This window comes from Pseudomyrmex gracilis, unplaced genomic scaffold (assembly GCF_002006095.1).
Source record: "Pseudomyrmex gracilis isolate BER0280 unplaced genomic scaffold, ASM200609v1 scaffold_160, whole genome shotgun sequence".
Lineage (NCBI taxonomy): Eukaryota > Metazoa > Arthropoda > Insecta > Hymenoptera > Formicidae > Pseudomyrmex > Pseudomyrmex gracilis.
In genome coordinates, this window is record NW_018020744.1 from 71,319 (window position 1) to 84,858 (window position 13,540).

Sequence of the window (13,540 nt, forward strand, 5' to 3'; positions counted from 1 at the left end):
GCCGAAGATATACCTATGTGTGTTGATAACGTTTGTATAAACGCGTTACACTTATTTAGATACTTTTTCTTTAGCGGGAGAGGGGAGTAAATACAGATTAAAAATCACTTCTTTTTCTACAGTTCTTCCGCGAAGCCGCGCAAGACGTCAGTAATCATGTGGCTGTTCCATAGTTGGTGTACGAGTAAAGTACGTCTCGTAGGTAGAACCGTAGTGATAACGGGATCAAATGCCGGACTCGGAAAAGAGACCGCTAGAAATCTCTACAGAAGAGGTAATTTTATGGGATAATTTTCAAAAACAAGAACAGACGCTACTTACTGTCTCTACTAAATCAATAAATGTACTACGATTGTACTATGATTCTGGTAAACATGCAAACGAGAACAAATTCAATTACTTTACACCGATGTTTTTATTACGAATAGTATAATATCTGATTATCTGAGTATTACAGACACACATGTCGTCATTTTTCTCTCGCGCTTGTTTTGTCTTACTTTTGACTTGTTTTTTGAAATCATTTAATTTTGTAATTAATGAACATACGTAAGAAGGTGATTACTAATTACGTATTACTAGAGTATTACTAGATTACGTATTACTAAAGTAGTTTCTATTTAAATGTCAAATACTTTTTTGTAGATATATATGGTAAATATAATTAACTATTTAATTATTTACACACAATATATATTTTATTTATAAAATTTTTTAATGACAATCGTAAAAGTAATATTTTTATTTAGGTGCTAGAGTGATTTTGGCATGTCGAAATCTAGAGAAGGCAAAAGCTGCGGTTGAAGATATAAAAGCTAATCCACCCTCAAGGTAAATAAATAAAACAAAACTATACGCGACATTATTAAAATAAACTTCGAGAATTTTTATGCTAAAGACAACATTGGTGGAAATATTCAAAATAAATAAATATTTTCAAATAACTAAACTGAAATTTCTTGCCAATAACAAAATTAAAGAAACGATATTAAAGTTCAATATTTTAAATGTTTAATAAAAACTTACACATTGCTTTAGTCATCGGAGAAGTCATTAATTTCGATGAGAATTATTCATAAGAAATCAAATGTCTTATAACTTATTAAAATTACACAATCCGCAATTATCTGCAAATTATCTTCATTGAGTCTTAAAATAGCCAAATGATACCTTATAAGCGCATAATATTATTTCATATTAAGTAATATTCTGAGCGCATTTTTAGAATATTAAACGTACTATTAATATTCATAGAATATTCTAGGATATTCCAAGAATATTGTTTGCTTATAGGATATGTAATAAAAATAAGAAATAAACTGTGTGGTAAAGATAAGAAATTATTTCAGATCGAACGAAGAACAGTTTCAGGGAGATCCGGGCGAGCTTGTGATATATCATCTGGATCTTAGCAGTTTAAACAGTGTAAAAGAATGCGCCACGAATTTATTGGCAAAAGAACCGGTCATAAATGTGTTGATAAACAACGCCGGTGTGATGTTGTGTCCGCAAGAAAAAACGGTGGATGGAAATGATCTGCAACTACAAACGAATCATCTTGGCCATTTTCTTCTGACGCTCTTGCTGTTACCGAAACTGCAATTATCTGGTCCTAATTCTAGGATAGTTAATGTGTCGTCTATTCTTCATCAGTGTACGTAAGCTTGTTAAATTTTGTTGCATAAACACTACTACTTGACCGTACGAAATACGAACTGAAATATGCGAAAAATGTTTTTTATAAAAAAAAAAACAATATTATTGCTAAAAAATAGTAAAAAAATTGAAAAATTATTATTAATTAAGTTTCTGTAAGCTGTTGCTATTGAATTGCAGTTGGTGTTATACACGACGATTTGAATTTGGAGAAGTCATATACTCCATGGAGAGGTTACACGCAAAGTAAATTGGCAAACGTATTGTTTACCAGAGAACTTGCTCGTCGTTTAAAAGGTACGTAAAACTGAAAAAGAATAACTAAATATTATATATTGTATATCGAAAAAACTTAAAAAAAAGTACATAATTGTGAAATACTTATTTTGTTTATTTACATATTGTCTGACTATCTGTCTTATCAATTTTTTTCTTCACGCGAGCAACGGGAGAATTTTTATACGCTAACACAACATTATTACAATAAAATATTTTTTGTTTTCAGAAGCAAACATTAGTGGCGTAAACGTATATTCTTTGCATCCTGGTATTGTAACAACAGAGCTAACTAAATATTTTGATTCGGCATTTTTTTATGGCGCAAATTTTGGTTTTCGCTGGATTCTGCGGCCATTGTGGAAAAATTCCGAACAAGGCGCACAAACGATAATACATTGTGCAGTGGATGAAAAAGTGGCTAACGAAACTGGCTTGTATTACAAGTAAGAAAAGTTTTGATTACATACACATTACGGTGTTTTATATATTCATTGTTTTTTTACAGAGAATGTCATGTTGCGACTCCACAGTGGCGAGCACGGGATGACAAAATTGCCAAAGAATTATGGGATAAAACCTGCCGGCTTCTGCATTTGGAACTTGATGACAAATTAGCCATCATTAACGATCGTTATGCGTAAATTTACGAAGTAATCTATTTTTTTGTTTCTCATACTACCGGACACACATAATAACGAGCATAATATGCTTTATGTAATTATGAAATGGAAATTATCTACTTAACATAAGTTTTGCGATAGCAGATATGTTCTTGCGAATTATGATTATCGTAAAAATTACTTTCAAGACTCTCTAACATCTTATTAAATTTATTTTAATTAAAGATTTACACATACAAATGTAATTTACATATATTTATCTTATACCTCGATAGGAAAACATTTGTGAAATTATGTGACAACATCTTATATGAAAATTCTGATTTGCAATTATGTAGATATATTTTGAGAAATAGATATAATATTGATCTTTTATTATATATAAAATATTTGTAACTGTTTGCAAAATTAATTTCCAAATAGGGTAAAGATGCCTATTATGAGATGGTCGCCTAATATGAGATAGCGAGTTATTTCTTATATGTAAACGGCTACAAATTCATAACTGCGTATTTTTAACACATTACTTACACAAAAACATCAAATCTTTTGTTAGTGTCGCTTATTGTTGAAGACGACGTAGTTTCTGCGAGGGAATTGTCGTGTACGCGCGGAGAAGAAAAAAAATCATTATAACAGTAAAATTGATATTTAACACTTTTATGTCATAGGCTTCACTGTTATTTCAATTCACTCAAATGTACACATGCACTATAAGTGATTTATCATGTAGTTTTGTCAATTTATGGCATACTTTGTTGATATAAACTTAAACTTTCTACAATTTTATATTCCCTAATATGAGAGATACGCAGCTGTTCTTAATATGAGATACTTTATATTAGATACTGTCAAGTTTTTTATTCTGTCAGGTTCTTTATTTGATATATTAATAAGTTTTTAAATATGAAGAAATCAACTTAATTCATGTATATACTTATGAAAATGCATAACAACTCTTTTCCACTTTTTGACAAATATTTACAAAATTTTATTTTGACAAAACTGTTGCGAATCATCTTAGTGCTATCATTACAAAATCGTCGTCATTTATGATGCCATTTTTGTGCGATATTTTCACAATTTGCCTTGAGGTATATGTATCAGTTATACATACGACACACACATTTGTTTTTTTATCTAATTGATTATCTAGAAAAAGTAGAATCAAGTAGAATTAACAAAAAATCTAAAGCAAGTAGAATAAGATAAAATTAAATTACAAAGTTGTTGTAAATTACGTAATGTAACGTAGTATTGATATTTGTGTGTTTTATGTTAAAAATTTTTGTAATTAAATTAAGCGTTCGTACTAATGTATTTTTCTATCAAACATTTAATAAATTTTAATGTTTTTGTTTATTTCTTTTATTGCATCTTCTCATATGTATATAGATATGACTTTTGTTCAGAGCTTATTCCTAGTAATTTTTATTTTTTCTCTATCCATATAATATGAAAAAAACCGTTTTATTTTTGCAGCTTATTTCACTTTAGGTTTTTTATTTTATTTAATAAATTTGCAAATCTAAATCTTGAAATTTTTTTCAATTCATTCTTCTAACATTAAAAAGTCGTTAGCTGCATCTAGAAGGCACAACCGCTCACTCAACGATTAAGTATGATTAGTTAAATTAAAGTACCAGTTATATTCAATTACTATGTAGCAGCTTAATGAGCGGTTGAGCCTTTAGATGCAGTTGCCGCATAAGATTGTGTTCAGCAAAGAGTCTTACACAATTGCATAGCAGCTTGTTTTATTGAATCGTCGACTCCTCAACTCGACGTTGATTTGTTGGTTCTACAAGTAAGAGCCAATCACGTTCAATTGGCACAAAGCAATCTATTCCATGAAATACAGCAACTTTCACAATTTTTTTTTACAATAAATGCACTTGTAAAAGTAGAACTTGTGAAAATCAAACGCTTTTCACAGAGCATTTCATATCACACTAGTGTTGAGTAGACAGCAGAGACATAAGTTCTGAATACATCACGTGTAAATTTTATGTGGAGGAATTAGCCGCAATCAGTAAACTCGACAGTTGTGTGTGTATATGTGAGTAACAGTAGAAAAGATTATTTTTTCTTGAATGCAATGCTTCTCTGGAATGCAGCTTGACCTTGTTTATGCAGGCAATAACTGTTAACTTATTCCGGTAAAGTTCAACTGTAAGATTTTTATATTTCTGTTTATACGCATTCGGCAATTTCGTATAAACAGAAGCTTTGAAATCCTATAGTTGAACTTTACCAGTTCAGGCACAAGTTAACAGTTATTACCCGCATAAACAAGGCCTTAGTCGCTGCATTCAAACGGAATTTACGCCATATTTTCCAACGGATTTTACTTATGCTATATCTGCGCAGACAGTGTCTCGATTTAACATAACAATTTTTAATGAAAAAAAACTCGTAGAAAAGATATATATGAATTCGAAGAAATCAAAATGATATCGTGTTTTTAATTCATAAATAAATTTTGTATAACAGTTTGTAAACGTTATTCACAGATATTCCGTCATTTACTGTGTGTGTAAATAGTGATATAATACCATTAATTCCATTAAATTTGCTTAACTCTGAAATAATATAGATAAAACGTTTTTCAATTGTAAATAGCAAAAAATTTGATAAAAGTGATTTCAATACACATATTTAATATTACACATTATATGTGTTATATATATGTGTTAAACTAATATACATATGTACACTTAAGATGCTTCCCAATTAGCAAAACTGCTGGGGCGACATTTATTCGGGCGGGAGTTCTTTTTTATTTTTTACTGATGAAGTAAGGAGTAGATTAATTTGTCTGGTATTTTAATTTGTTTGTTTTTGTTGATGATCTAGGTGGCGCTGAAAACGTTTTTTTTTTTTTTTGTAGTCGGAGAGTTTAAATTCTCTCCGTCTTCTTCGCGAACAACCAGTTACGATTCTATTTTAAACGAAGTGACTATTTAGCATTTTGTTTTACATTGCAAGAATATAGAAGAAACAGAAGAAATATTTTTTATACAATCTCTATTGGAATGGACGTTTCATGGTCGATGAAGTGAAGCAAAAAACACAAGTGTTTTTTTATAATTACATAGTACAGAACGCATACGTAGAGTTGCGCAGAAGTACAGTTTCTTAGAAAATCGCGCGGAGTTTTGTTTCTAAGCTTAATTATCCGTGATACTGGCAAAGAACATCGAAAATGTGGCACAAATCGTGCACCAGCACAGCACGTCTCGATGGTAAAATCGCAGTGATAACAGGTGCAAATACCGGAATTGGCAAAGAAACCGCCAGAGAATTTTACAGAAGAGGTAAGAATATTATTACAATTATGATTTTCGAATTAGAGCCGCGTCAAATTTTATATATCGACATTTCGTAAACGTCTCGGTTCATCGGTTCGAAGCAGCTTGATATTCATCAAGCTAATAAATTTCTGCAAAACGTCAATATAAAACGGTAACGCGATTCAAATTTAAAAACCATTATCACGTATATTATTTATCTCACGGTTTTATCTCACGATGATACTGTGTAATAAACAAGAGATTATCACGTATATTATTTATCGCATGGTTTTATCTCACGGTGATACTGTGTAATAAACAAGAGATTGTTTTTGCGTATTAATATTCGGTGGAAAACAATTTGTGAATTTATATCTAGAAAACACAGAACACAACAGGTCGTACGGGACAGTCTTCTCCTGTCGACAGATGAAATGTATGTTTGCTGTTTCGCTGTTTAAATTCGACCTATGAGTCTCTTATATATAAATCAACACTCTGAGAGAGAATCGGAGAAAACGAACAATATTATCCCCAAGACGCGTTGCAATACAAAATCTCGAGTCATGAAAAATAATGCATGTTAATCAATTTTGTTCGAGCTGAGCAAAATATTAAATTGAGTTAGACGCAAAAAACGTAGACAATCACTACTAAAAAATTATCGCATCGGCAAAAAAAAAATTAAATTACTGCATCCGAATATTTTTACATAATTATATAATAATATTTTGCTTTATTTTGCCGATGCAATAAATTTAACGTAGTTATGTAAGAGTGTTCGAATATAACTGTATCTTTTTTGCCGATGCAATAAATTTTTAATAGCGATTGTCCACGTTTCGCATCTCTAACTGCAACATTCTGCGCGTCTAACTAAACCTATCAGTTTGCTCAGCTCAAACATAACTGCGTTATGTAAAAGTATTTGAATCTACAAACATAGAGTTTCCATCATCAATAAAATAAAATTAAAAAAACTATACTGTTCACAAAAAATAATAATAATCATTAAACTAACAAGCGCAATCGAACTCGTAAAAAAGATTCCGCGCAATCCTCTGCTTTCTCTCTTGGTGCAAACAACAGATTATTCAATCTTCAATTCAGATATGAAGTAGCGTAACTGCAAAATACTCTTTGATAAACGAACAAGTATCGAGTTTCTGTGTTTTGCAAGAAGTCTCTTATTTTTTAAGATTGGTCGAAGCTTCGTCATCAAAAATCTAGAAAAAATACTAGAAAATATTGTTCAACTTGAAAATCACGTTCAATTTGACCGTAAAACGCTCAAAAGTGAACGTATAACGCTGAATATTGAAAATTTACGGTCAAGTTGATCGTGATTTCGTACGATTAATAGTTGAACGTTTTTTCCGTAAGAGTTGTTTTGCTAAAACTGCCTTTTTTGTTGCCTGTGTAAAACATTGATGCATATGTGCTCTAAGAACGTCGATTCATCACACAAATGAGAAATTTGTCCCTGACTTAACAATTGTTCAACAATTCAAGTATTTGTTCAAAACACTTGCATACTAAGCATGACAAACAATTAAATCTGATTTAGACTTGTAAGAGAGTAAAAAACATTTCGTGTGTCATAAAAAAAAATAAGATGACATGTGTTGCCAATATATCAACAATGTTGCGTCTGATCTGAACCTGATTTTGTAATTATAAATAAAAATGCAAACGATATATAAATAAGCAAAATAATAATATTTTTATATGAACACATTGTTCAGGTGCGAGAGTGCTTCTGGCTTGTCGGAATGTTGAAAAAGCAAAGATGGCATTAGAAGACATAAAAAATAATCCATTTTCAAGGTAAATATATATTATAGAAAGGTACATATATATTATAATTACATATGTATTACAATTAACAATTGAATAAGCTCTGGAGATGATAAAAAACAGGATGTTTGAACAGATGCGAGCTAAAAAACACAAAATATTCGTGTTCGCGTGATTTTTTATTAAATACCAAAGAAATGTCAAACGTTTCGATCTTTTTGTTTGGATAGGTATATAAACTATTCAGTCATTGTTGATATATAAAAATCGTTGAACTCGGTTAAACTGACTTGCGTGAATAAGTCATGATCCGGTCTTTTTGAGCGCGAACTTAACGCGAGGTATTACCGCGTGCCTCTTGATAATTTGCAATATAAAAGATTTTCAATAAGATAAATGCTTTACACTTTGATTTTACAAGTGACGTGACAATTAGAAAAAACATAGTATTAGAAAATGAGGACACTTCGCAATATAAAGTAGTTTGCAATTTATATGTAAAATCATCTAATTACCTATCAATAAAAAATATACCAAGACCTTGTATATTATACAATTTTTTACAATATTAATGAACATTTAAAGTCTATATATATTGATGACGCAGTTATAATAAAAAATATACCTTGACTTAAGTCTTATGTAAAACAAATAATTGCTTCTCTCTAATCATAAAATAGTATAATAACATATATATATATATATATATATTAGCTGTATTTACATTGATAGTTTATTTTTTTCTTTATTTTAAATCTTATTATAAATAATTTTGTGATTTGTTATATAACTAGTAGTTATGTAACTAATAGAGTTATACAAACTGTTTGACATTGAAATAATGCAAAAGAACTGTGTCAGTTGCGCATATATATTTATTCTTTTGATAAATGGGAAAAGGTAGTACGACTCAGTATATCAGGTGTAAGTGTAGTTTTGATCGAAACGTTTGATACGATAATGTGTTTAGTACGATATTACAATATTATTACAATATTAGTATAATAATATTGTAATATCGTACTCAATATATAAACTAAATACAAAAAGTTAAAGAAACTAACAAAAACTGTAGTTGACAATACTCAAAAAATCGTCAGAGAAAACGAAATAAGGTCAGGCCTGTGTGAGCAAGAACACGATTAGAAGTGTGTGTCTATTACAATAAAATAAACAAGTCTTAAAAGAATTTCACATACTTCTGTGTTCTTGCTTACACAAGTTTGATTTTATTTCGTTTTCCTTAAACTAAATATACACCTCGTATATTAACTTGTATTATTTTATTTTGCTTATTTTTTTGCAAAACCTTGCATACGTAAAACGAGACAGCACATAAATTTTACAAAAATCAAATAATTGTTAAAATATTTATAATATGCTAATTATACCGATATAGGATAAAAATAGTAGTCATTATTTATGTGTAAAAACAAAATAAATTTATAAAATACGTAAATACATAAAGACAAAAAGAATATAAACTTGTTTTACTTTGCCGACATTTTTTTATTAAAAATTTGGTATTTTCCGCCATATTTGTATATAAATTGAGTTTTTCTTATATTGCGTGGAGTGCCCCAAGTTTCATCTGGCTCGGGGCGTCAGGCCGGCTGAGAACGGAAGTGAAAAGTATCAAATTTTCAAATTTTGAAAAATGGTGTTTCTCTTAAGATTTTTTATATCGCTGATTACGTTTTTGAAGTCGAATTGCAAAAGTCTTTCAATACAGTAGCATTATTACTAAGCTAATCATGTTTAAATAAATTTTGTACCTTTAGATTACGGCAAATTCGAAAGCTAAACTACATCATTATTTAACAACATATTCAGATTTTTTAAATATTTTTCTCACAAATTAAGTCAGATAAAAGAAGACTCTTCTCTAAAATACGGTATAATATTATCGTTCCAATAAAAAGCAGTCATGCTGGCGGTCTAAAGATTAAACACCCCAGATAATCAAAACTGAGTTATTATATTTTGCAAAGTCTGCAATAATACATTATGCCAGTACAATGGTAGCTTTCAAACATAATCTGTTATTTCAACTGGTGTCGACAGAAAAACAGAAAAAAAAGAGAATAAATGTGCCATGCCGTGATGCAAATATTATTGTATCAAGCTGAACTTGCTCAAACAATATAGCAGATTTGAAGCATAACGTGATATTGTCATTTCATTCTTCATTTATTTCTATATCTTTGCTGTGTTGTTTTCTTTACGTATCGTGCCTACATAATTCACTCACTATGATAACATAGCTGAGTGGAATCTGCTGCAAAGTGCTGATTAAGTCTGCGTGTATACTGCTATCATTTGGCTATCGGAAACGTTTACTTCACACTTATCATTACTGTTTATTTAATAATAATAATATTCCGAAAAGTTTTGTTTTATAAGTTTTTATTCTCTTTTTTATTTTGACTATTTCTTTGTTTTTTTTTTTTTTTAATTTAATTGTGTAGAACTAGCGTGTTGTTTTTTCTTTCAATTTTATTTATTACATCAGCAACGGCAGACAGAATAAACAGTTCGCGGAGAAGCTAGGCGAACTTGAAATATACCCGTTGGATCTGTGCTCCCTGAAAAGTATAAGAGAATGCGCCAAGAGTATACTATCGAAAGAACCGGCTATTCACTTGCTGATCAATAACGCCGGTGTAATGATGCCTCCTTATGAAATAACCAAGGATGGATTCGAGCTGCAATTTCAATCAAATTACTTGGGACATTTTCTTCTAACGATGTTGTTGCTACCAAAAATCCAATTGTCCGCTCCTGGTTGCAGAATAGTCAATGTATCATCGTTGGCTCATTACTGTAAGTCTATAAGTGTCTTCAGAAGTTTCCTTCTGCGGTCATTAAAACAAGATATTTTTTCTCTTTTTTTTTATTTTCAAATATTTTGTTAATACATGTATCTGAGTTAATAACAATTGCACGAAGATTGTAACAAAATAATATGATTATTATTATTGCAGTTGGTAACATACATTTCAATGACCTAAACATGAAAGACTTCTTCAAATTAACGCGCCCTTTACGCGCATACGGGCAAAGCAAATTGGCTAACATATTGTTTACTAAGGAACTTGCACGCCGATTAAAAGGTAAGATGTTGAATCGAGCACAAACGACTTCAAATAGTAAAATTATTACCAAAACAATTTTATTCGGCAGTAAAAAACTAACTAAGATGTATGTAAGTGAATAAACAGATTGTTAAAATAAATTGTTTGCGTTTATTAGAAATTGAACTGAGATCTCGAATGAGGAGATAATTAATCAATAGCGTTGGCGAATTATTTATTTTTTTTTTTTTTGCGTTTGCATTAGAATTGATCAATTTTTCTTTCTGTTTGAAAATTTGTACCACTTGTATGGACACAAAAGATTTTACGCCTGGAAAGTAGGCAACTTATCATACACAAGAATATAGCGCGCGAAGTGCCTCTCAGACATTTTCAACTTTTCGAACGCAGTTCACACGCATACAGTATTTATTGAATTGGCAAAACATTCTGTCAGAGAGAACAATTCATTTGATCACATCTCACAGAAGCTACTAAAAATGCTGTTAAAAAAGTGACAAAACAATAGATATTATACGACAAAATATATGTTTACAAAAGAAAGCTTAGAACTGTTAATTTATTAAAACACAATCATTATCGCAGCGACGCATGCAAATCGAAAAAAAAACATTGCTGGCTTTCTTCAAACTCTTTGTTCCAAAAAGTAGCAGTCTCATTACATTTCAATAAATATCAAAAACATGTTCATTTTTCCTCAAAATGAAGGTTTCCGAAATGTTTCAGTTTATTAAAAAAATCGCAACAATGTTGCATATTGCGTTGGAGATTCCATGTTTGTTGACAAAAAATGTTCACATTTACATCTCTTTATTATTTAACAAAAAATTTCTATCCTGTTCTCTTTCAAAAACACGTTGTACACATTTGTTCAAATAGTGTTATATATATATATATATATATATATACACATATATATGTTTTTTTTTATTTTTAGAAGCTAATATTGACGGAATAAACGTATATTCCTTGCATCCTGGTGTTGTGAGAACCGAATTAGGTCGGTCTTTCAATAAAACAATAATTCCAGGCGCAACGTTGTTCTTTCGGTATGTCATGTTACCATTTATTAAGAACCCCATGCAAGGAGCGCAAACAACGATATATTGCGCAATTAGTGAGAACACGGCGAATGAGACTGGTCTTTATTACACGTAAGTATGCAAAATATATAAAAACCATACAAAATTTGCCTCGTATAAATTAGGGAGTTTCCATCTCTCGTACTTTTTTAAGACATAAAGTTTTTTTAAATACGCAATGATATAAATTTTATATGCATTACTTCTTATATGCACACTATATATAATATATTGTATTGTTATATTAACTTTACATTCTTTTTTACTAGAGAATGTAAAGCTGTCACTCCGTTTTCGAAGGCAATGAACTTCACAGTGGCTAAAAAGTTATGGGACCATTCCTGTCGACTTTTAGACTTGGAACCTGACGAGAATCTCACTACATTTTTGACAACTGTCTCACATCAACTCAACGAATAATATTTGTTTTAAATAGTTAAGAATATTTAAATAGATAAAAAATATTCTAACACGTTTTAAATATGTATGTAGATATTAGTATAGTAAGGGTGTCTTCGATAACGAACGTGTTTACTGCGCCGGTATGAAGGACTTGTCATGATACACAGCTCTCGATAGCAGTGTCTACATGCAGGCGCTGTGGTAGTTGGACCGCCACATCACATATAAGTTAATAAAATTATTTTTAATAAAAACGTGTACGTACATATATAATGTACTACAGAGATGAAAATGGTTTTAATTTTGGTTTGATTTATATATATATTTTTATTTTTATTTATTTTAATTTTTATATTAATTATAAGTGTAACAAGACATTTAAAATTTTAAATATTAAATTATTTTACTTGATTTTATAACACATATTATATTATTTTATAACACTTATGGAAAATATAAATAACTGTTATAATAAAAAACAAAAAAACATTTAATTCCACAACCTTCTGTGTGTAACGTGAGGTAAGAATATAAAAAATAGGTAAGAAAACAACATTTTAAAATTGATTTAGTATCTCTGCGTTTTAATTATAACTAAACACAATTGTCTCGTGACTGTTCGCGATAGTTTATTTCTTGAAAGTACACGCTGTGCACACGTTGCTTTCTACAAGTGAACGTGCAAATAAATAACTACATTATAACTTTTCTACTTATTCAATGATTACTTATATGCTGTATATATATTAGAACAAAACAATATATATAATGTTTATGTATATTTTATATTTGATATAAAGTTGCCCTTGTTTGTTTCAGTTCTTAATATAATCCTCGCAATTAACGGGCTTGCGTGGTACTATATGTAGGTTCCAATCGCGATTGTATACTTTCTCTTAAAAGAGGTTGGTGATGGGAAAAGATGATTACCTTTAACGTATCGATACCTTTACCTTTAAGCGCACCTTGCTTGCAGCAAACTGTATCAAAAATGCGTTCTCAAGCATCCAAAAATAAAACATACACGGTCAAACTTCAAAGTGAACGCCGCTAAAATAAAATGAGTGCGAAAGTGAAAGAATTTTGTTCACTAAAGTTTACTTTTCCTTTTCACTTGCTTTACGATCGCACAAGGGAATGCGCAGAAGGGAAATAACTTTGTAATATGTTTCAATACGTTAGATCGTTACTAGAATGGGAATGAAAGGAGAAAAAGAAAAAGAGAGAGAGAGAGAGAGAGAATTTTACAAAACTCACACACATACGATCTGTAAGCGTAGATGATGCTGTTTTGTTGGCCGTGAGGAATAGTTATG

The 13,540-nt window shown here is 30.2% G+C and overlaps 2 protein-coding genes across 2 annotated transcripts; both read left to right on the plus strand.

Moving 5' to 3' along the window:
• Window positions 1-122: 122 nt before the first annotated feature.
• LOC109857490 (retinol dehydrogenase 11-like) lies at window positions 123-3,484 on the plus strand. The gene is made up of 6 exons (XM_020433822.1): window positions 123-274; window positions 750-831; window positions 1,350-1,654; window positions 1,837-1,953; window positions 2,162-2,378; window positions 2,441-3,484. Exons 1-6 carry the CDS (start codon window positions 157-159, stop codon window positions 2,574-2,576), a joined length of 975 nt encoding a protein of 324 aa, XP_020289411.1. The 5' UTR covers window positions 123-156; the 3' UTR covers window positions 2,577-3,484.
• Window positions 3,485-4,473: 989 nt separating this feature from the next.
• LOC109857489 (retinol dehydrogenase 11-like) lies at window positions 4,474-12,594 on the plus strand. The gene is made up of 7 exons (XM_020433821.1): window positions 4,474-4,614; window positions 5,412-5,872; window positions 7,594-7,675; window positions 10,158-10,468; window positions 10,630-10,758; window positions 11,678-11,894; window positions 12,092-12,594. Exons 2-7 carry the CDS (start codon window positions 5,761-5,763, stop codon window positions 12,240-12,242), a joined length of 1,002 nt encoding a protein of 333 aa, XP_020289410.1. The 5' UTR covers window positions 4,474-4,614; window positions 5,412-5,760; the 3' UTR covers window positions 12,243-12,594.
• The last annotated feature ends 946 nt before the right edge of the window (window positions 12,595-13,540 follow it).